Source organism: Anolis sagrei, chromosome 7 (genome assembly GCF_037176765.1).
Source record: "Anolis sagrei isolate rAnoSag1 chromosome 7, rAnoSag1.mat, whole genome shotgun sequence".
Classification (NCBI taxonomy): Eukaryota; Metazoa; Chordata; class Lepidosauria; order Squamata; family Dactyloidae; genus Anolis; species Anolis sagrei.
In genome coordinates, this window is record NC_090027.1 from 37535900 (window position 1) to 37560846 (window position 24947).

At 44.1% G+C, this 24947-nt stretch overlaps 1 protein-coding gene across 1 annotated transcript; it reads right to left on the bottom strand.

Annotated features, from left to right (window-relative positions):
- Window positions 1–849: 849 nt before the first annotated feature.
- On the bottom strand, window positions 850–11664 carry LOC132782776 (TLC domain-containing protein 5). Its single transcript, XM_060787688.2, has 3 exons — window positions 11456–11664; window positions 6266–6465; window positions 850–4186 (listed from the first exon to the last, which is right to left on the bottom strand). Exons 2-3 carry the CDS (start codon window positions 6462–6464, stop codon window positions 3648–3650), a joined length of 738 nt encoding a protein of 245 aa, XP_060643671.2. The 5' UTR covers window position 6465; window positions 11456–11664; the 3' UTR covers window positions 850–3647.
- Between the last annotated feature and the right edge of the window lie 13283 nt (window positions 11665–24947).

Here is a 24947-nt window from a genome sequence, read left to right on the forward strand (position 1 = left end):
GGGTTTGGTGGGCATTGACCTTGAGTTTTGGAGTTGTAGTTCACCTACATCCAGAGAGCACTGTGGACTCAAACAATGATGGATCTGGACCAAACTTGGCACAAATCTGCCTCACCCCCTACCAACCCCAGAAATCCCTCCATTCTGAGGACCAAGATCTATTGGAAATTCCCAGTGTCAAGACCTTGCGTCTAACAGCAACCAGACGCAGAGCCTTTACAGCAGTGGCACCATCACTCTGGAATACTCTGCCACCTGAAATCCGTGCCTTGTGGGACTTATGAGCTTTCCGCAGGGCATGTAAGACATACCTGTTTTGACAGGCCTTTGATTTATAATATTGCTGTTTTTAAATTGTTTTAAATTGTTTTAAAATTGTGTTAGATTTTAGCCATTCTTGTAAGCTGCTCCGAACCCCAGGGGAGTGGCGGCATATAAGTTCGAATAATAAATAAACAAACAAACAAACAAACAAACAAACAAATAAATAAATGTCCAAATGTGAAAACTGGTGGAGTTTAGGGAAAATAGACCTTGAAATTTTGGAATTGTCGTTTCTGGGATTTATAGTTCACCTACTATTAAAGAACATCCTGAATCCCACCAATGATAGAATTGGGCCAACTTCCCACAAAGAACCCCCATAACCAACAGAAAATACTGTGTTTTCTGATGGTCTTTAGTGACCCCTCTGACACACTCTTCACGACCCCCCCCCAGGGGTCCCGACCCCCAAGTTGAGAAACACAGTTCTACAGTGCAGATGTATCCCAAGTAAAGATTTCAAAGAACATCTGATCCTGAACACTGCTCTTTCTGTATTCCCATGGTAACAACACAGGGCTAACATTCAGAGGTTCTCTTGCTTTATTTGAATTAGAAGATACATTTTCATCTCACCTTTCCTCCAAGGAGTTCAAAGGCAAAATGCATGACTCTACTCCACCTCACTTTCTCCTTGTAAAACCCTGTGAGGTAGGTCAATCTGAGACAGAATGGCTGGCTTTGGATTTCATGGCTCGGGGATACTGGGACTTGGGAAACCAAGATCCTCAGTCTGACCATTATGCATCGCAGTGGCTTGGTCCGATCCAGCAAGGTCAGAAAATGAAGCCACAGACCTTGCTTGTCTTGCTGGGTCATATCCCCAATGTGTAACAATGTCATGCCACTTTAAGAGTTACATAGCTCGATCCTATGGCATCCTGAGTTGTATTGTTTGGTAAGGAACTTTTTATTCTCTGCCAGAAAACTCTCAGTGTGGTGTTTCTCCAATTATCTGGTACAGTGGACCAGTCATCTCCTCTCTCCATGTGCTAAAAACTAGTACCAGTGCTATATTATGAGTGTTATCTGGAAAGTAAGGTGACAAGGCATGTAGCTCTCATGGGGAATTTTCTCAGGGGAAGCTGGTATCATTGCTGTGTAGCAGGAAGCCAATAGAAGTGCATGGGCAGTGCCAGTTGTCAATAGCTCATCAACTGACGTTGTGAAGGTTAGAGGTGAGCATCCTTATTCCATTTCCATCCAAGTACCAAGTTCATGCTGTACGAGGGTTATCTGGAAAGTAAGGTGACAAGGCATGTAGCTCTTGCAGGGAATTTTCTTGGGAAAATGTGATATGAATGCTGTGTAATGGGAAGACAGCGGAAGCAAACGAGCAGTGCCAGTTGTCAGTAGCTCATCGACTGGCATTGTGGTGAAAGTTAGAGATGAGCATCCTCATTCCATTTCCACCCAAGTGCCAAGTTCATGCTGTATGATGGTTATCTGGAAAGGAAGGTGACAAGGCATGTAGCTCTCACAGGGAATTTTCTTGGGAAAAGTTGGTATGAATTCTGTGTAGCGGGAAGCCAGTGGAAGTGAACGAGCAGTGCCAGTCGTCAGTAGCTCATCAACTGGCATTGTGGTGAAGGGTAGAGATGAGCGTCCTCATTCCATTTCTATCCAAGTACCAAGTTCATGCTGTACGAGGGTTATCTGGAAAGTAAGGTGACAAGGCATGTAGCTCTTGCAGGGAATTTTCTCGGGGAAAGTTGGTATGAATTCTGTGTAATGGGAAGCCAGCAGAAGTGAACGAGCAGTGCCAGTCGTCAGTGGCTCATCAACTGGCATTGTGGTGAAGGTTAGAGATGAGTGTCCTCATTCCATTGCCCTCTAAGTGCGAAGTTTGTGCTGTAATATGCTACTTAAATGCTAAGGGCATGAAAGCTGCTGCGATTCATCACGAAATCATTTCATTTTATGAAGTGGACATAATGTCAAGACAGCATGTGACAAAATAGGTACGGAATATATTGTGAGACCATGAAGCAACTTTGCAGAGCCATCCAAAACAAACGTCGTGGGATGGTGATGGCAGGAGTCTGTCTCCTTCATGACAATATGTGTCCGCATACCGCTCATGCGACACAAGAGTTGTTGACTTCATTTGGTTGGGATGTTTTAAGCCACCCCTCTCACAGCCCCATCTCACACCCAGTGACTATCACCTGTTCATGAGATTGAAGGAACACCTGGGTGGAAAACACTTTTCCGATGACAAGGTGAAAATCAAAGTGATGAACTGGCTGAAAAAGGTGGAGGGAAACTTTGAAGACACAGGCATCAAAAACTAATCTCACAGATGACAAAATGTATTGAACTCAATGGTGATTATGTGGAAAAATATTGTAATAACTTTGCTACAATCAATGTAAGTTTTATTAAAACATATTCATTCTTTGTATTTTAATAAAATCTTGTAACCTTACTTTCCGGATAACTCTTGTATTATTTTGTTTGTACTGTATTATAATGGTGATGATATTTTTATCATATGGCACAAATCAAATAAGATCACTCATCATCATCACCTCTTTCTTTGCATAGCTTTGGGAAAACTTGCAGGTGACTGGAATGTAATGACTGGAATGTAACCAGCACAACTTCCTGAAATGCTTCCATTCCTCTTTGAAAGTATTGTGAACTCCCAGTGTTGGGACAGAACACTGGGAGTGAGCTGGACTGCTAACATATACTTTTGCTGCTTGTTGACTCCTCTTAAGGTTATGGCAATGCTGGAGGAGGAAATGGCAAACTATTTAAAAGAATAATAGAGTTGGAAGAGACCACATGGGACACTTAGTCCAGCCCTCTGCCATGCAGGAAAAGCACATTCAAAGCACTCTCCACAGATGGCCATCCAGTCTCTGTTTAAAAGCCTCTGATCATGAGTCTGACCATACATGTGTCATTTTGTAAACTACGTTTTTCATCATATTGCATGTGCTTGGCCTATAGCACATGCCCATAAATGTTCCCCCAGTGTAAACATTCCTGGTGTTAGAAAAGGAACAGGATTTGTGCCCATCTACCCATTGCATTTGTGTCCTACACTTCTTCCAAACATCTCAGTCCTACATTAGTGGGAGGTATCTCATTTTGTCCTCACAACAACCCTGTGAGGTAGGTTAGGCTAGGAGAGTATGGCTAGCTTATGGTGAACATCACAGATTTGAACACGGGTCTCTCCACTTAGAATCCAGCAGCCCAACAAAACTCAATCTTCATCCCAATATGGTTCTTCTCTCAAACGCTGCCTCATGGGACAGCCCTGGGTAATTTCTAATGCCAGATCATCAAGACAGACTAGGGCTGGGTTGGGGTCAATGGTCCTTCAGGTATCCATTGGTACTCAGGTTCATTTCTTTGTTCCACCATCTCCTCCAGGCATGGTACTTCTTTATGCTTTTCCTCCGCACAAATTGGCAGATGCTGACCATAAAAACACAAGATACGGCGTACATGATCACACCTCCAGCCTTGATGAACCACTTGGGTTTCGGGGAGGTCAACACGCAGTACATCAGCCAAGCCCCGACTCCAATCCTGACCCCTGCAAAGAGCACCACAAAGAAGAAGTCCACAATATCCCCAATGAGTGTGTGGTAGAGGCCCACTTGCCGGAGGAACCATCGGGCCTGCAGGAGTGGGTTGGTGATCTCACTACCGAAAATGACACCGTTGACTTCTGCAGCGGATTCTCCCAGGGCAAGAGACACCGTGATCCCTAGGATGCTGACAGTATGATGGGCCAACATCAAGACACCTTCTGCCTTGAAGTAGACACACCAACCAAGGTCGAAGAGGAAGTAGCCCAAGCTGATGCACAATGCATGGACCTGCAAGGTTGTATTTGGGAACCCTGGAAGAAGAGAAAAAAGTTGTGTCATCCTGATTGCATGCCATAAGCGCATCAACAAGCAGTTCAGCCAATGCCAAGGATATGAGAGACCAACTTCACCCTGATCTGTCAGTGGGATCACATGGAGGGATCACATGCTTTGGGAAAGTAGGCATTAAATAATATGGCCAAATATTCTCACCCACCCTATAGGGCAGTGGTTCTCTACCTGTGGGTCCCCAGATGTTTTGGCCTTCAACTCCCAGAAATCCTAACAGCTGGTAAACTGGCTGGGATTTCTGGGAGTTATATAGTCCAAAACACCCAGGGACCCACAAGTTGAGAACCACAGCTATAGAGTAATGGAAAGAGAAGTCAATACAGCTCCTAGCCTATGACATTTGCTCACAAATTTAAACAATATGTGATCATATTACATTTTTGGATGATTTGCCAGTTCAAAACTTCTTTCAGCCTTATTTGGATCAGATTAAAGGGAATCTGGACACTCATTCAGAAAGAAATTGTTTGGATGGTCATTGGAACCGAAAATCAATCATCATCTCAACACAAAAGCAAACTACACTGGTTGTTCTCTCCAGATTATTTGTAAAGTGTTGTTTTTAATGGTGGAGTTGTTTTCTGTGCTCTATTAACTGATACATTGTGTTGGGTTGTTATTATTGTTCCTTTCCTCAATTCACAAGAAAATAAATGTTTTTACAGTAACCCCTCCATTTTCATGCTGGATCCCCATAAAAGTGGAGGGAAACATGAATGAAGAAATGCTACTTTTTTTAACTGAAGAGAACCATCCTTTGGGAATCACTGGGTTTTCAGCACAACTCTACAGTCAACTTCTGCCAGAAAAGTGCCTACAGAAATAATAATAATAATAGAATCATAGAGTTGGAAGAGACCTCATGGGTCATCCAGTCCAACCCCATTCTGCCAAGAAGCAGGAAAATCGCATTCAAAGCACCCCCAAAAGATGGCCATCCAGCCTATGTTTAAAAGCCACCAAAGAAGGAGCCTTCACCACACTCCTGGACAGAGAGTTCCACTGCTGAACAGCTCTCACAGTCAGGAAGTTCTTCCTCATGTTCAGGTGGAATCTCCTTTCCTGTAGTTTGAAGTTTCAGTGTAGCAGAAAACACGCCTGCTCCCTCCTCTCTATGACATTCCCTCACATATTGATCCATGACACTCATCACGTCTATTCTCAGGCTAAACATGGCCAGCTCTTTAAGTTGTTCCTCACAGAGCTTGTTCTCCAGACCTGTTATCATTTTAGTCACCCTCCTATAATAACAATAATAATAATAATACCAAGTATGGATCGTTGATATTGCAATCCCAGGCAACAAAAGGATTGCAGAGAAACAACTGGAAAAACTGACATGATATGAGGATTTAAAGATCGAACTGCAAAGACTCTGGCACAAGCCAGTCAAGCTGGTCCCAGTGGTGATTGGTACACTGGGTGCAGTGCCTAAAGACCTTGGCCTGCACTTGAACACAATTGGTGCTGACAAAATTATAATCTGTCAGCTGCAAAAGGCTACTTACTGGGATCTGCATGCATTGTGACACATCACATAGTCCTAGACACTTGGGAAGGGTCTGACGTGTGATCCAATACAACAACCAGCATAGTGATCTTGTTTGCTGTGTATTAATCTTGTTGTGTTTCAAATAACAACAACAACAACAATAATAATAATAATAATAATAATAATAATAATAATAATTCTTACCCACCTCTCCTTGTGGCAGGTTACAGAATAATTAAAACACACAAACATTGTAAAAAATACCACAAACACACACATTAAAATGTATTTCTATAAAAGATATATACTAAAACATATTTCTATAAAATAAGTATTACAATACATATGTCATTTCTAGGACTCTTCTGGTCCTCTAGAGACACCACGGAGGACCCAATGATTCCTAGGTAGAACATATTAACCAAATCCATGAAAAACTAAATCTGCAGATGTCAGGTTTTGCAAACATGGAGTCCTGACTGTATTCAAATTCCTATTTGTTATCCCTGAGTTTGGAAGCAATATCTGTCCCAGATATATAGAGTACCTGGATATGACATTGGCCAAGGACCATCAATGAAGCCGATGTAACCAGAGAGGCAAGTGGCAAGGACCCCATGAGTCAGAGTGACCAGTCGGCAGCTCCATTCGCAGGTGCGGTCCTTGTGCCTATGGTAAGACCAGGTGTAGAGGGAGATCCAGCCCACCAGACTCAAGGCAACGCGGAGGACCATGCTGGCCACCATGCTTTGAATGGGAGAAAGAAGCAAAGAGTTAGTCCCCTCAAAATTCTGAAAGCAACCACCAGAAACATGTCACCAACCATGCCACCCTGGCTCTCTGTGCCAAAATCACTTTGATATTGACTTGCACCTATTAGATTGAACATTGAAACTTTGGAGACATTCCTTTTGGGAATCCTTGCAGATATAATTTTAATGCTGTAATCTCCCGAACAAGTCCATCAAAATGTTTCCAGGACAAAACAAAAACAAAATAAGGAATTGCTATTTTCAATAATAAAATAATACTTCTTTTCAATATCTTGAGACTTTTGTTACTTTTCTATCACACATCTATTGTAAGAAGGTGAGGGGAAGCAACAAAACATGACCAATCCACACAGGAAGGCAGTCAGAAGCAATTCAGAACAAGAGGGTCTAAATAGCAGAACTTGGAAGGAACATTTTAGAGTTTACTTTACTTAGGTGATCCCTCATTGTCCAAATAGGATAGTCTTCCAGTATCAGTGTGCTGCCGGTGGGTCCGTAGGTGACTGTGGAGCCCTTTTCTTGATCTGCATCTTCTCCCGCAGTGAGGACATCGGTTTCCAGGTGGAAGGCGGTCCCAGTCAGGGTTGGCTTGTCGCGCCTTCCTCTTGATACATTTCTCTCTTTTGCCCTCCATTCATGCCTCTTCAAATTCTACAGCACTGCTGGTCACAGCTGACCTCCAGCTAGAGCGCTCAAGGACCAGGGCTTCCCAGTGTTTATGCCACAGTTTTTAAGGCTGGCTTTGAGCCCATCTTTAAATCTCTTTTCCTGTCCACCAACATTTCATTTTCCATTATTGAGTTTGGAATAGAGCAACTGCTTTGGGAGACGGTGGTCGGGCATCCAGACAACATGGCCGGTCCAGCTGAGTTGTTGGTGGAGGACCATCGCTTCAATGCTGGTGGTCTTTGCTTCTTCCAGCACCCTGACATTTGCCCGCTTGTCTTCCCAAGAGATTTGCAGGATTTTCCGGAGGCAGCGCTGATGGAATCGTTCCAGGAGTTGCATGTGACGTCTGTAGACAGTCCACGTTTCGCAGGCATATAGCAGGTTTGGGAGGATAATAGCTTTATAGACAAGCACTTTGGTATCCCTACGGATGTCCCAGTCTTCAAACACTAGTTACCCTTAACTAATTGTATTTTTAGAGGAAGGTAATGAGGGTACACAATGATCAAAGTGTTGGAATAGGATTCCAGCCATCCAAGGTTTGAAATCTGAATTCAGCCATGGAAACTCACTTGGTAGGCAAGTCACGCTTGGCAGGCAAGCCACAGAGGAAGGCAAAAGTTGAAAAAAACAAACCCTGAACAAATCTTTGTTGGAAATAGCAACCTCCTCAAGCCTCCACTAGTTCTTTCTTATGTATATAATTGCTTACTGTATTGTATGTGTGTATTGGTTTGCAATTTTACCTACCCTCTTTGTTGTGGGAGGGCTGCAGATCATGTGATCAGATCTAGACATGTTCAGAACTCAGACTCCATTAGACTCTTAGAGAGAGTAGAAGCCATCTGTATGCTTTTGGTGTGTGTGTTCACTTTAGAAGACTGCAGGAACTGTATGCTTAGGTATCAGATATAGATATGCTTTGGACTATGGACTATTGTTTCTAGGGAAGATGTCCTGTATTACCTACACAGAGAAACTACTTAAAATCCTATTGTAACTGGATTCATAAAGTACCTATATGTTGTATACATGAAGTTTTGTGAGTAAACCAACTCTGTTACTTTAAAAGAAGACTGTTTATTTTGTCTCTTAAGAGCATGTTTTACAGACAAATATATTTTAAGGGGGAGTAGATGTTTTTGGGCAACTGAACAAACACTTCTGAAACTCTTCTGAAGATATGTTTATGTGTACTGGCATGCCGTTGTCCCTGCAGTTCAAAGACATACCTAGGTACTAGGCTTGTTTGATTTTAAAAAAATGGTTCAAAACCCATTTTGAATGTAGGGAATGGTGGTTTGATTCTAAACTCAATTCCGATTTTCACAGAAAAAAATGTTCAAAATTTTTGATACTTCAGAGACTTCTGAATCTTTCCTTAATGGTTTGAAATTGTTATTTCCTGTTTCATTGGGTGGTCTTTACTTGAAAGTAGTTGAAAGGCTTGAGACAGAAGTGGGTGGGGGGAGAGGGAGGAAAGGGAGGAAATTCATCCACTTTGGTTTAAAACATTTCCCAGGCTTGAGCCAAGGCCAGGGACCAGAAGCAGGGAAAAGCTTAATCATTTCCAACTCACTTACGGCTTCGTAACAGAAATGATGGAAAAAAACTTTGGAAGGGCAAAGGGACTTCTGGTTTCCTTAAAAACTTCAAAATCGCTTCAAAAGGCAAATCTTTCCGAATTTATTCCGAATTATGAAGATTCTGACCGAACCTAACCATGCCTACTAGGTTTTTTGGTCGTGTCAGGAGTGACCTGAGAAACTGCAAGTGCCTACTATGTACATCAGTTTAACAGCTGAGAGACCTAGTTGTATGAATGCTGGTGAACATCATTTTCTTAAGGTTGTGATTTCTAACAAGGTCATGCCTTTCCAGTGACCAGTGGTTTTTCCAAAAGGTTATGAATACCGTTTCCCAAATGGTTACAAAGATTCACATTTTCCACAAATCTTGCCAAGAAAACCTTGTGATAGCTTTGTTTTATGGGCATCATAGACCAAAAACTATTAGAGGGGGCATTATCTAATACATTCTAATAAATGCCATTATCTAATACAGTGGTTCACACCCTGTGGTCCGTGGACCACCAGTAGTCCACAAGAATGAACTGCACTGTTGCCTCGAAACCACGCAGCAACGAGAGCAACTAGTCTCACAAAACCCTCTTACAGTGCCAAGACAATGGGGATGTCAGGCGGGGGAAGGCTGACTATCCACTAAAAATTACTACTACCATATCAGCTCTGGATTATTCAATATGGTTTTCTGTGGGCAAGTAGATGACAACTACTGGATGGCATATGTTCTGTATCAGAAACTAGAGCTGATGTGGTCTATCCAATGCAATCTTCTGAATCAGCACCCCAAATAACCAAACCGAATCTAAAATTGACCAAAAACTGATTTGTAACCCCTTTGCTGCTAATGTTGGAGAGTAGTCCCTGGTCAAAGTGGTCCCTGGTCAAGTGGTTCCTGTTCAAGTTCACCTGGTCAAAAAAAAAAAAAAAGGTTGGGAACCACTGATCTAAGAAGAAGCTGCCTTGTAAAAGCCACAATGTAATGAATGATAGCTAGTAAAAGAAAAGGAAACAGTGAGAATAACTGCTCATTGCCTGATGGTAACGAGAATCAACAATCCTTGCATTTCCTGTATCCCAGTGTTTCTCAATCTGGAAGTCAGGACCCCTGGGTGCAGGCCCGTAGCCAGGATTTCATTTCGGGGGGGGGGGGGGGCTAAAAAAATTCAGGGGGTTTCGGGGGGGGGTGAGTCTGAGTGAAAGAGGGCCTAGCCTAGCAAACCTTTTGTATCATTACCCCAATACCCCCGTGCATATGGGATATATTGGGCATGGTGATCAGATCATGATATGAATAAACATAACAGTTTAAATAATGCACCAGTAAGGCCTTTTCGCGAACCACCATGAGAATTTCGGGGGGGGGGCTGAAGCCCCTCAAGCCCCCCCCCCCCCCGGCTACATGCCTGCCTGGGTGGGTCATGAGGGGGTGTCAAAGGAGTCGCCAAAGACCATCAGAAAACATAGTATTTTCAATTTGTCAGAGAGGTTCTGTGTGGGAAGTTTGGCCCATATTTCTGTTGTGGGGTTCAGAATGCTCTTTGATTGTAGGTGAACTATCAATCCCAGCAACTACAACTCCCAAATGTCAAGATCTGTTTTCCCCAAACTTCGCCAATGTTCACACTTTGGCCTATTGAGTATCATTGCCAAGTTTGGTCCTGATCCATCATTGGTTGAGTCCACAGTGCTCTCTGGACGTAGGAGAACTACAACTCCAAAAGGTCAGTGCCCACCAAACCCTTCCAATATTTTTTGTTGGTCATGGGAGTTTGTGCCAAGTTTGGTTCAATTCCAGTGTTGGTGGAGTTCGGAAGGCTCTTTGATTGTAGGTGATATATAAATCCCAGCAACTACAACTTCCAAATGACAAAAGCAAGGTCTATTGTCTGCAAATTCCACCAATGTTCACATTTGGGCATATTGAGTATTTATTCGAAGTTTGGAACTATAAATCCCTGCAACTGCAACTCCCAAATGGCAAAAACAATTACTGAAACCCACCAGTATTCAGATTTCGGCATATTGGGTAGTTGTGCCAAATTTGCTCCAGTGAATGCAAATCCATCCTGCATATCAGATATTTACATTACGACACATAACAGGAACAAAATTACAGTTATGAAGTAGGAACGAAAATAATGTGATGGTTGGAGGTCACCACAACATGAGGAACTGTATTAAAGGGTCGTGGCATTAGGAAGGCTGAGAAATGTTGCAGTAAAAGAAAAGGAAGCAGTGGGTCTAACTGCCCATTGCCTAACGGTAACGAGAATCAAGAGTCCTGGCCTTTCCTTTATCCTAAGGAGTAAGGAGAGGAATGCTGGTTTCCAAGCCCTGGCAACATAGCAACCGATGCCAGTGGAAAAGGAGGCGTTGAAGGCAAGCTTGGCAGAGGCGAGGGGCTGGGGAGGAAAGGCTTGTGCCCAAAGCAACACGTGCCCAAAGCCCTGCGCGCCTCCTTTCCCCCTCCAGTCCACACCTGTTGCACTGGCTCAAAGGGACACTTGCACCTGGGGTCTTGGAAAGAAAACCCGCCATAAGAAGCCTTTCTCTCCCTTCCGCCCCGAGCTGTCACCCAGAGACACCGCCCACGCGAGACCCACCCCAAAATAGACACAGAGCAAGAGAGAAGGACGCCAACCCGGCGAGTGGCGCGCCTTTTACGCACGGCTTGGAGAGCTTGGCGGGGCGCGCCTTTGGAGAGGTTACCTGCCTTGGGAAAAAAGGTGACCGAGGGGGGCTTTCCTCTCCCCCTTCCTCGCCCCCTTGGCTCCTCCACAGCCCCACTTGCCAAGGGAGGAGGCGTCTCTTTCTCTCTCCTGACGCCTCCAAAGAGCAGCACCCGGCGCCAGGCAGCGACGCGGCGAAGGCGCAGAAGAGCCCTTCTTAGGGTCACCTGCTGGCGAGGAGGACGGAGCGCAACGCCTTGGCAACCCACCAGGAGGAGGAGGAGGAGGAGGAGGGAGGGGGAGAGCCTTCTCGCGTGGGGGCACCCACTCACCCACCCACCCACGCCTTGCCTTACTTATTTGCAAGGGAAGGAGGGATGCGCCGCCCCTGATCTATCCTTTCCAAGCGGCTCTCCTCATTGAACAGTGTTTCTCAACCACGACCCCTCAACAACATGCCACGACCCCTCAACAACAACAACAACAACAACAACAAAAACAATAATATGTCGCCATACCGGGTGATAGTCGCATTGAGGAAAAACAACAGGAAAAAGTCAGCCGCTATCAAGACCTCAAAATCGAACTGCAAAGGCTCTGATTGCATAAACCAGTACAGGTGGTCCCAGTGGTCATTGGCAAAAGATCTCATCCGGCATTTGGAAACAATAAACATTGACAAAATCATGATCTGTCAACTGCAAAAGGCCACCTGACTTGGATCTGCGCACATCATTCGAAAATACATCACACAGTCCTAGATGCTTAGGAAGTGCTCGACTTCTGATTTTGTGATATGAAATTCAGCATATATATCTCGTTTGCTGTGACATACTGTGCCTATGTGTCAATAATAGTAATAATAATAATAATAATAATAATTTTTACAAGTCAAACAATAAGTCGAAGAGGAAAAACACGCCCTAACAGAATATGTCAAGGAAAGCCAAGAATCTGCTTTAACTGAAGTTAAAAATCGGAAACTTCTCAAAGAACAGCAGACAAAGAGTCAGTACAAGAAAACTGCACTCCAAACCAGAGTTGACAGCTGGCACAACAAAGCATTGCATGGGCAGTTCCTTGACAAAACTGAAGGAAAAGTTGACAAGGAGAATACCTGGTTATGGCTCACGAATGGAACCCTGAAGAAGATGACAGAAGGCGTGATTCTTGCAGGCCAGGAGCAAGCTATCAGAACCAATGCAATTAAAGCCAGGATTGAAAAATCAGCAGATGACCCAAAATGCAGACTGTGCAAGGAAGCTGATGAAACCATGGGCCATCTCGTCAGCTATTGCAAGAAAATTACACAGACGGACTACAAACAAAGACACAACTCTGTGGCCCAAATGATTCACTGGAACTTATGTCGCAAGGACCACCTGCCAGCAGCACAGAATTGGTGGGATTATAAACCCGTAAAGTTTGTGGAAAATGAACATGCAAAAATACTGTGGGACTTTCGAATCCAGACTGACAAAGTTTTGGAACACAACACACCAGACATCACGATTGTGGAAAAGAAAAAAGGCTGGATTATTGCTGTCGCCATTCCAGGTGACAGTCGCATTGAGGAAAAACAACAGGAAAAACTCAGCCGCTATCAAGACCTCAAAATTGAACTGCAAAGGCTCTGGCATAAACCAGTACAGGTGGGCCCAGTGGTCATTGGCGTACTGGGTGCCGTGCCAAAAGATCTCAGCTGGCTTTTGGAATAATAAACATCGACAAAATCATGATCTGCCAACTGCAAAAGGCCACCTGACTTGGATCTGTGTGCATCATTCGAAAATACATCACACAGTCCTAGACACTTGGGAAGTGTTCAACTTGTGATTTTGTGATACGAAATCCAGCATAGAGATCTTGTTTGCTGTGACCTACTGTGCCTTTGTGTCAATAATAATAATAATAATAATAAACTTTATTAAATACCCCGCCACCATCTCCCCAAGGGGACTCGGGGCGGCTTACATGAGGCCACACCCATCAGTATAATGTACACAATATAACACAAAGACACAACAGAAAATCAAAAAATAAAATAATATAAAATACAAAACAATATATATAAGTAACACAACAATAAAAAGTCAAAACATTACATTTCATTACGACGTTAAAAATAATCACCACGGGCAGGGCCAAATTCAAGGATTAAAATATTAAAACATGGGGAGATAGGGCAGTGTAAAATATCAGGGAGGGGCTCCAGGGAATGAAGTAGGATTTAATTGCACAACAAGAGAATAAAGTGCTTCTGAGGGCATTTTATGCAGAGTTTGGTCAGAGATGATCATGCAATTAATCATTGAAGGCACGTTGGAATAGCCAAGTTTTCAGGCTCTTCCTGAAGATTGCCAGAGTGGGGGCTTGCCTAATATGTTTGGGGAGCGAATTCTAGAGCTGAGGGGCCACAACAGAGAAGGCCCTCTCCCTCGTCCTCACCAGTTGCATTTGCAATAGGCAGGAGCGAGAGGAGGGCCTCTCCGGAAGATCGAGGAGATCGTGTAGGTTCGTAGAAGGAAATGCGGTCGCGTACAGTTCCTCATGTTGTGTTGACCCCCAACCATAACATTATTTTTGTTGCTACCTCACAACTGTAATTTTGCTACTGTTATGAATCCTAATATAAATATCTGATATGCAGGATGTATTTTCATTCACTGGACCAAATTTGGCACAAATACCTGAATTGAATCCAGACAAGACAGAGGTCCTCCTGGTCAGTCGTAAGGCCAAACAAGGCATAGGGTTACAGCCTGTGTTGGATGGGGTCACACTCCCCCTGAAGACACAGGTTCTCAGCTTGGGAGCAGAGGCAGCCCTAGGTAATTTTCAACGGTAAGCAAACAGTATTTTGGCACCCACCCCCCAAAACCAATCATTGATATATATTTTCTGTTCGTCATGGGAGTCCTGTGTGCCATATTTGGTTCAATTCCATCATTGGTGGAGTTCAGGTTGCTCTTTGATTGTAGGTGAACTATATATCCTAGTAACTACAACTCGCATATGTCAAGGTCTATTTTCCCCCAAGAGCGCCTCAAGAACACCCTTGGGCAAAAGCAACTATACTGCAAATGCTTACTTCAAGTAATGGGTTGAGCAGCCCCTGCTAGGGAGTGATCCTGGATTCATCGCTGAGCCTGGAACCCCAGGTTTCGGCGGTGGCCAGGGGAGCTTTTGCACAGTTAAAGCTCGTTCCCCAACTGTACCACTGTCACAAAAGCCTCCACTGCTACTGGTTGTAGCTTATAGAATCATATAATCATAGAGTTGGAAGAGACCTCATGGGCCATCCAGTCCAACCCCATTCTGCCAAGAAGCAGGAATATTGCATTCAAATCACCCCTGACAGATGGCCATCCAGCCCCTGTTTAAAAGCTTCCAAAGAAGGAGCCTCCACCACACTCCGGGGCAGAGAGTTCCACTGCTGAACGGCTCTCACAGTCAGGAAGTTTTTCCTCATGTTCAGATGGAATCTCCTCTCTTGTAGTTTGAAGCCATTGTTCCGCGTCCTAGTCTCCAGGGAAGCAGAAAACAAGCTTGCTCCCTCCTCCCTGTGGCTTCCTCTCACATATTTATACATGGCTATCATATCTCCTCTCAGCCTTCTCTTCTTCAGGCTAAACATGCCCAGCTCCTTAAGCCGCTCCTCATAGGGCTTGTTCTCCAGACCCTTGATCATTTTAGTCGCCCTCCTCTGGACACATTCCAGCTTGTCAAAATCTCTCTTGAATTGTGGTGCCCAGAATTGGACACAATATTCCAGGTGTGGTGTAACCAGAGCAGAATAGAGGGGTAGCATGACTTCCCTAGATCTAGACACTATGCTCCTATTAATGCAGGCCAAAATCCCATTGGCTTTTTTGCCGCCACATCACATTGTTGGCTCATGTTTAACTTGTTGTCCACGAGGACAACCTTTTCAGCCTCTGATGGATGTAGGAAAAACCTTCTCTATGTATGGAATCTTAGAGAAGTAGACAAAAGGTATGGTAAACTAGCTGGATTTCTGGGAGCTGTACACCAAAACACCTGGGGACCCACAGGTTGAGAACCACTGGTTTAACCCATTACGCCACCACAATGTATTCAGAATAGAAAATGAACCTATTTTACAAATGGCACAAAAACATTCTGAAATGTATGGAGCTGCTGAACCACATTGCATTTCTTTCCTTTTGCCAATTTTGGAAGCAGGGTAAATGCCCACAATAACAACAGAAGAAAGCAAATCAGTCCAAGGCAGAAAATTGCCTTGCTTCTGCTAGTTCCTCAGCATGCCAAGCAGAGATAACACACTCATTCCCATCAAAAGAGCTGAGAAAAAAGAAAGCCAAATCTGGAACTGCAGCCTTGTGAGATACTGCAAATATAGTCTGTCTTACATAAACATCTTGCATCGTTTGGGGAATGATTTTGGGTCAGTCAATATGTAAGCACATATTATTCACAACTAGCCACCCCCTGCCACGCGTTGCTGTGTCCCAGTCTGGTGATCTGGAAAGTAATGAGAAGGTGTTGATTTCTAATATGTGTAATGCCTTTCTTCTTGTGGGTAAACAATATTTCTTGTTGGGTCTTTGTCAGTGTTGATATAGAGATTGTCTGGTTTGTCCACCCCGGAACATGGAACATATAATTGTCCTTCTTTAGGAGTCCCTTTCAAATCTATGATACTATATCTCTCTGTTTGTGAATCATAAATCTCTATCTATATCTATGGCTGGATGGCTCTTTGTAAGGAGGGCTTTGATTACGTTTTCTTATCTGGTGAAGGGAGTTGGATTGGATGGCCTTAAGTATTTTCTATTGGCCATGGGGGTTCTGTGTGGGAAGTTTGTCCCAATTCTGTCATTCGTGGGGTTCAGAATGCTCTTTGATCCTAGGTGAACTATAAATCCCAGCAACTTCAACTCTCAAGTGTCAAGGTCTGTTCCCCCCAAACTCCATCTGTGTTCATATTTGGGCATATGGGGTATTCATGGCAAGTTTGGTCCAGATCCATCATTATTTGAGTACACGGTGCTCTCTGGAGGTAGGTGAACTATAAATCCCAGCAACTTCAACTCCCAAGTGTCAAGGTCTGTTCCCCCCAAACTCCATCTGTGTTCATATTTGGGCATATGGAATATTTGTGCCAAGTTTGGTCCAGATCCATTATTGTTTGAGTCCACAGTGCTCTCTGGATGTAGGTGAACTACAACTCCCAAATTCAAGGTCAATGCCCACCAAACCCTTCTAGTGTTTTCTATTTGGCATGGGAGTCCTGCGTATCACATTTGCTTCAATTCCATAAATGGTGGAGTTCAAAATGCTCTTTGATTGTAGGTGAACTATACATCCCAGCAACTACAACTCCCAAATGACAAAATCAATTTTTTGAGTGAAGGACATACATTGGGTTGTTAGGTGTCTTGTGTCCAAATTTGGTGTCAATTCGTCAAGTGGTTTTTGAGTTCTGTTAATCCCACAAATGAACATTACATTTTTATTTATATAGATTCTTTAATAAATATTGCAATAATCCATTTTCTCTCAAATTTTCTGAAAAGAAAAAGCTTGGGGATGGTGGTGGGTGCCTGATTTTTGCAGCTTTCCCTCCTTGGACTTTAACATCTCTATTGAAGACTAGCACGGGGAAACTGACCTGGCTGGAGATGGAGTCATTTTGCCTCCCTATTCATGCCTTTCCCCTTTATTTTGGGACATTCCCATTGGACTTTTGGAGTTCCCTTATGGTTTGATATGTACCCACAGCTATGCTTTTGCATAATTAAAATTTTGGTTCCTCTGATTCCTGGGAGTTAATATCATGTCTATGACACATGATATTAACAGGCTGCTTTCCTCATGGGATAAATATGCATCGTACACCTCAAAACCTCCCTTGCCCAGAACAATGAGACATTATTGTGCTGTGAGTCAGGTGAGATTATTACCTCCCGAAGCTGAGAGTCCAGACAGGCATAGTTTAGCTGTTACCAGTGGCCCTGCCAGACGATGCAAATATATTAGGACACTTGGCACGCCCTTGTTCTGTACATGGAAGCTAGCAAGCAAGGTCTGGGAGATAGAGAAATTATGCCTTGCGGATTAGAGAGATGATTGGCCAAAACTACCAAAATGAAATTCAACAGAGACAAAGAAAAGAGACTCTACTTCCAGACTAAGCACAATCTAGGCAGAAAAACATGAAATGCAAAGATACAGAATGGAGGACAATGCCTGGTTCGACAGAAAAGATCTTGGAATCCTTGTGGACAGGAAGGGGAACATGAGCCAACAATGTCATGCAGCAGCAAAAAAAGCCAATGTGATTTTGGCCTGCATAAATAGGCATATAGTATCTAGATCCAGGGAAGTAATGCTACCCCTCTATTTTGCCTTGGTTAGACCACACCTGGAATATTGTGTCCAATTCTGAGCACCACAATTCAAGAGAGATATTGACAAGCTGGAATGTGTCCAGAGGAGGGCGACTCAAAGGATCAAGAATCTGGAGAACAAGCCCTATGAGGAGCGGCTTAAGGAGCTGGGCATATTTAGCCTGAAGAAGAGAAGGCTGAGAGGAGACAAGATAGCCATGTATAAATATGTGAGAGGAAGTCATAGGGAAGAGAGAGCACGCTTGTTTTCTGCTTCCTTGGAGACTAGGACGCGGAACAATGGCTTCAAACTACAAGAAAGGAGATTCCGTCTGAACATTAGGAAGAACTTCCTGACTAAGAGATGTTCAGCAGTGGAACTCTCTGTGCTGGAGTGCGGTGGAGGCTCCTTCTTTGGAAGCTTTTAAACAGAGGCTGGATGGCCATCTGTCAGGGGTGCTTTGAATGCAACATTCCTGCTTCTTGGCAGGGAGTTGGACTGGATGGCCTATGAGGTCTCTTTCAACTCTTTGATTCTATGATTCTAGGTTTAAAATGAATCCTGAGCTGGAATTAAATTTTGACTAATTCTCCATTCCTTTTGGTCATGCACTGGAGGCTGGTGTAGTTTAACAGGTATAGAGCATGTATAATGCTCTATATCTGTTGGTGCTCATCTCCATTTCTAAGACAAAGAGCTGGCATTGTCCATAGACACCTCCAAGGTTATGTGGCCAGTATGACTGCATGGACCCCTGTTACCTTCCTACTGGTGTGGTACCTATTGATCTACTCACATTTGCATGTTTTCAAACTGCTAGGTTGGCAGAAGCTGGGCCTACTTGAAAGGTAGGACAAATAAAACTCACTCCATTAGGAAAAAAGGATTATTGGGCCCATGGGGATGTGTTGAACGGCAGTCTTGTGCTGTTTCATTGTCACAAATAATGCTCTCCGTCCTTGAAGCATTAATCCATCGCTTGCCTGCTTGGCTTCTACATATGGCAGCTGGCATGGAATGGCAAACCCATGCTGAGTTTTAGCCTGATTTTTAAAGCAGCTCTCCAAGGTGCTGGCTTTCTTTAAAAGATGAGGTTCAACACATTGGATGCATCTGCTACACTTTAGACCAGTGTCACAATCAAAGAGCATTCTGAACTCCACCAACGATGGAATTGAACCAGACTTGGCACACAGGACTCCCATGACCAACAGAAAACACTAGAACGGTTTAGTGGGCATTTACCTTGAGCTTTGGAGTTGTAGTTCACTTACATCCAGAGAGCACTATGGACTCAAACAATGACTGATCTAGACCAAACTTGGCATGAATACTCAATATGCCCAAATAAGAACACAGATAGAGTTTGGGGAAAACAGACATTTGGAAGTTGTAGTTACTGGGATGTATAGTTCACCCACAACCAAAGAGCATTCTGAACCCTACCAATGACAGAATTGGGCCAAACTTCCCACACAGAAACCCCATGTCAACAGAAAATACTGTGTTTTCTGGTGGTCTTTGGCAACCCTTCTGACATCCTGGTGACCCCCCCCCCCGCCCAGTCCAACACCCTCCTGACAAAGAATCACCCCACCATAGATATAGATAGATAGATATGTATAATTCACACACACACACACACACACACACACATTTATATGTATATGACAGATACAGTATCATAGATTTGGAAGGGACCCCTAAAGGACGGGGTAATCTATACATACAAAACAGATATACAAAACAGATAATCTATACATCAACACTGACAAAGAAACAACAAGAAAGACTAGGTTCTTGTGGGTTTTTTCGGGCTATTTTTCGGGCTTTTTCGGACAAGAAAGACTGTCTACTCACAAGCATAAAGAAATTACATATATTAGAAACCAACACTTCCTCATTACTTTATTTTCCAGATCATCAGACTGGGCCACAGCAAAGTGTGGCAGGGGACGGCTAGTCTCTCTATATAACAGACCTCCCTTTGCAGAATAAAAACTAAGGGAAACTCCAAGAGCTTGTTGGGTGTGAAGAAGAGGCAGGCTTCCAGCAATTATTGCTTGCAAAGAGAGAGTCGGCGGTGTGCACAGCCATGCTAACACCCTCCCACAATCTCCAGTGTCGGCAGGAGATGCCACTCCTGGGAGATCAAGGGCAGCTTTGTGGAGCACAGCAAGATTAGCACAAATTATCCCCCTGAGCTTGAGGCAGAGAGTCTTGGATGGCAGATTCAGCACATGCGGTGATGGAAAAAACCCTCTCCTGGAAGACAGGCAGGGAACCATCATCGATCAGGTAGACCTGCAACCCCTTTTATCTCTTCTGCTGGAGAGATTCCTAAATGTCTTCAGTGATAGGTTTTATCTTGACAGTTGTCAAGAGAGAATTTGCAGGTGCAGAGATAACTCCTGTGGCTGCTGCAGCCTTCTTTGCCTTCAACTCCAAAGTCTATTTGGGAGTTCATGCAACCAATGCAAACCCCTCACATTTGCGTCACCAACATGCTACATCTGACTGACTCACTTGAAATACTCGGCAGAGAGGGTCACCAATGACCATCAGAAAACACATATTTCTGATGTCTTAGGAACCTGTTTCACATAGTTGTTTGGGTTCGTAGTACTCTCCAGATGTAGGGGAACTACATCTCCCCTAAATCACTGTCAATTCATCCCAAATCCCTCCAGTATTTTGTGTTGGTCATGGGTGTTCTGTGTGGAAAGTTTGGCACACTTCGATCACTGGTGAGGTTTAGAATACTCTTTGATTGTAGGTGAACTATAAGTCCCAACAATTACATCTCCCAAATGACAAAATCAATCCCCTCCAACCTTTGTTGTTGTTGTTCATACGTTCAGTCGTCTCCGACTCTTCGTGACCTCATGGACCAGCCTACGCCAGAGCTCCCTGTCGGCCGTTACCACCCCCAGCTCCCTCAAGGTCAGTCCAGTCACTTCAAGGATGCCATCCATCCATCTTGCCCTTGGTCGGCCCCTCTTCCTTTTGCCTTCCACTTTCCCCAGCATAATTGTCTTCTCTAGGCTTTCCTGTCTCCTCATGATGTGGCCAAAGTACTTCAACTTTGTCTCTAGTATCTTTCCCTCCAGTGAGCAGTCGGGCTTTATTTCCTGGAGGATGGACTGGTTGGATCTTCTCGCAGTCCAAGGCACTCTCAGAACTTTCCTCCAGCACCACAGCTCAAAAGCATCGATCTTCCTTCGCTCAGCCTTCCCTAAGGTCCAGCTCTCGCATCCGTAGGTGACTACAGGGAATACCATGGCTTTGACTAGGCGGATCTTTGTTGCCAGTCTGATGTCTCTACTCTTCACTATTTTATTGAGACTGGACATTGCTCTCCTCCCAAGAAGTAAGCGTCTTCTGATTTCCTGGCTACAGTCTGCATCTGCAGTAATCTTTGCGCCTAGAAATACAAAGTCTGTCACGGCCTCAACGGTTTCTCCCTCTATTTTCCAGTTGTCAATCATTCTTGTTGCCATAATCTTGGTTTTTTTGACGTTTAGCTGCAACCCAGCTTTAGCGCTTTCTTCTTTCACCTTGATTAGAAGGCTCCTCAGCTCCTCCTCGCTTTCGGCCATCAGAGTGGTGTCATCTGCATATCTGATGTTGTTAATGTTTCTTCCAGCAATTTTCACCCCAGCTTTGCATTCATCCAGCCCCGCACATCGCATGATGTGTTCTGCATACAAGTTAAAAAGGTTGGGTGAGAGGATGCAGCCTTGCCATACGCCTTTCCCAATCTTGAACCAGTCTGTTGTTCCGTGGTCAGTTCTGACTGTTGCTACTTGGTCCTTGTACAGATTCCTCAGGAGAGAGACAAGGTGGCTTGGTATGCCCATCCCACCAAGAACTTGCCACAATTTATTATGATCCACACAGTCAAAGGCTTTAGAATAGTCAATGAAGCAGAAGTAGATGTTTTTCTGAAACTCCCTGCCTTTCTCCATTATCCAGCGGATATTGGCAATCTGGTCTCTCGTTCCTCTGCCTTTTCTGAACCCAGCTTGAACATCTGGCAACTCTCGCTCCATGTATTGCTGGAGTCTTCCTTGCAGGATCTTGAGCATTACCTTACTGGCATGAGAAATAAGGGCCACTGTACGGAAGTTTGAGCAGTCTTTCGCATTTCCCTTTTTTGGTATGGGGATATAAGTTGATTTTTTCCAGTCTGATGGCCATTCTTGTGTTTTCCATATTTGCTGGCAAATGGCATGCATCACCTTGACAGCATCATCTTTTAAGATTATAAACAGTTCAGCTGGGATCCCGTCGTCTCCTGCTGCCTTGTTGTTAGCAATGCTTCTTAAGGCCCATTCAACCTCACTCCTCAGGATGTCTGGTTCTAATTCATTCACCACACTGTCAAAACTATCCTCAATATTATTATCCTTCCTATACAGATTTTCTGTATAGTCTCGCCACCTTCTCTTGATCTCTTCAGCTTCTGTTAGGTCCCTGCCATCTTTGTTTCTTATCATACCAATTTTTGCCTGAAATTTACCTCCAATGTTTCTAATTTTCTGGAAGAGGTCTCTTGTCCTTCCTATTCTGTTGTCTTCTTCCACTTCCATGCATTGCTTATTTTAAAATAGTTCCTTATCTCTTCTGGCTAACCTCTGGAATTGCGCATTTAACTGGGCATATCTCCCCTTATCCCTGTTTCCTTTTGCTTTCCTCCTTTCTTGGGCTACTTCCAGTGTCTCAGCAGACAACCATTTTGCCTTCTTGTTTTTCTTTTTCTTTGGAACGTACTTTGTTGCCGCCTCCTGAACAATGTCGCGGACTTCTGTCCATAGTTCTTCTGGGACTCTGTTTACTAAATCTAGTCCTTCAAATCTGTTCTTCACTTCCACTGTATATTCGCTAGGAATGTTAGTGAGATCATATCTAACTGGTCTGTGTATTTTCCCTGATCTCTTTAGTTTTATTCTAAATTTGGCAATAAGAAGTTCGTGATCTGAGCTACAGTCAGCCCCAGGTCTTGTTTTCACCGACTGGATGGATGTCCGCCACCTTTGGCTGCAAAGGATGTAGTCAATCTGATTTCGGTGTTGACCATCTGGTGAGGTCCATGTATAAAGCCGTCTTTTAGGTTGTTGGAAGAGAGTATTCGTTATACACAGCGAGTTTTCCTGGCAAAATTCTATCAGCCTGCGTTCCGCTTCATTTTGTTCTCCCAGACCATGCTTGCCTGTGATCCCGGTTGTCATTTGACTTCCCACCTTGGCATTCCAGTCTCCTGTAATGAAAATAATGTCTCTTTTTGGTGTATTATCCAGTAGGTCCTGCAGATCCTCATAGAACTGATCTACTTCTGCTTCTTCAGCAGCTGTGGTTGGGGCGTATATTTGGATCACTGTAATGTTGAAAGGCTTTCCTTGCACTTGAATTGAGATCATTCTGTCATTTTTTGGGTTGTATCCAAGCACCGCTTTAGCGAATTTCTTATTAATTATGAAGGCTACTCCCTTTCTTCGATGTTCCTCTTGTCCGCAGTAGTAGATCTGGTGGTCATCTGATGTGAAGTGGCCCATTCCAGTCCATTTCAGTTCGCTGACCCCCAGAATGTCTATCTTTAGTCTTGACATCTCACCAATAACAACATCCAATTTGCCCTGGCTCATAGATCTTACATTCCAGGTTCCTATGGTGTGTTGATCTTTAGAGCATCGGATTCGTCGTTCACCTCCAGTACCGTCGGCCGCTAGCCTTCCTTTCGGCTTTGAGCTAGCTGCGTCATCACATCTGGGGCTAGTTGAACTTATCCTCTGCTCCTCCCCAGTAGCATTTTGGCCATCTTCCGACCTGGGAGTCCCATCTTCCAATGGCATACCGACATATCTCTGGTTGTACTGGTCCATTTAGTTTTCTTGGCAAGGATACTGGAGTGGTTTGCCATTGCCTTCCCCAGGGATCACGCTTGGTCTGACCTCTCTGCCACAACCGTCCCATCTTGGGTGGCCCTTCACGGTTTCGCTCATGACATCATTGAGGTGCTCAAGCTCCAGCGCCCCGACAAGGCGGTGATCCTTTGCTGAAACCTTACCAGTATTCAAATGTGGATGTATTGGATATTTGTGCCAAATTTGGTCCAGTGAATGAAAATACATCCTGCTTAACAGATATTTACATTGTGATTCATAATAGTAGCAAAATTAAAGTTATGAAGTAGCGACGAAAATAATTTTATGGTTGGGAGTCATCAAAACATGAGGAACTGTATTAAGGGGTCGTAGCATTAGGAAGATTGAGAAACACTGGTCTAGATCCAGGGAAGTCATGCTCCCCATTCTCTATTCCGCCTTGGTTAGACCACACCTGGAATATTGTGTCCAATTCTGGGCACCACAATTGAAGAGAGATATTGACAAGCTGGAATGTGTCCAGAGGAGGGCGACTCAAATGATCAAGGGTCTGGAGAACAAGCCCTATGAGGAGCGGCTTAAGGAGCTGGGCATGTTTAGCCTGAAGAAGAGAAGGCTGAGAGGAGATATGATAGCCATGTATAAATATGTGAGAGGAAGCCACAGGGAGAAGGGAGCAAGCTTGTTTTCTGCTTCCCTGGAGACTAGGACGTGGAGCAATCGCTTCAAACTACAAGAAAGGAGATTCCATCTGAACATTAGGAAGAACTTCCTGACTGTGAGAGCCGTTCAGCAGTGGAACTCTCTGCCCCGGAGTGTGGTGGAGGCTCCTTCTTTGGAAGCTTTTAAACAGAGGCTGGATGGCCATCTGTCAGGGCTGCTTTGAATGAAATTTTCCTGCTTCTTGGCAGAATGGGGTTGGACTGGATGGCCCATGAGGTCTCTTCCAACTCTATGATTCCATGATTCTAGGTTTAAAATTAATCCTGAGCTGGAATTAAGTTTTTGACTAATTCTCCCTTCCTTTTGGTCAGGCACTGGAGGCAGGTGTAGTTTAACAGGTATAGAGCATGTATAATGCTCTTAGCTTTAACTTTTGACCTTTCCTCTTTAGAGATTTTTGAGCCACAGGATTGGGAGATGGCAGGAGGCCCGCATGCTAAATCAGGACTCACGTGCCGAGAAAGTGTAAACACAGGCAGTCGGGCATCATAACCAGAAAGGAGCCTGTCATTATTTCCCTCTCTCTCTATGGAAAAGACTGGTGACACA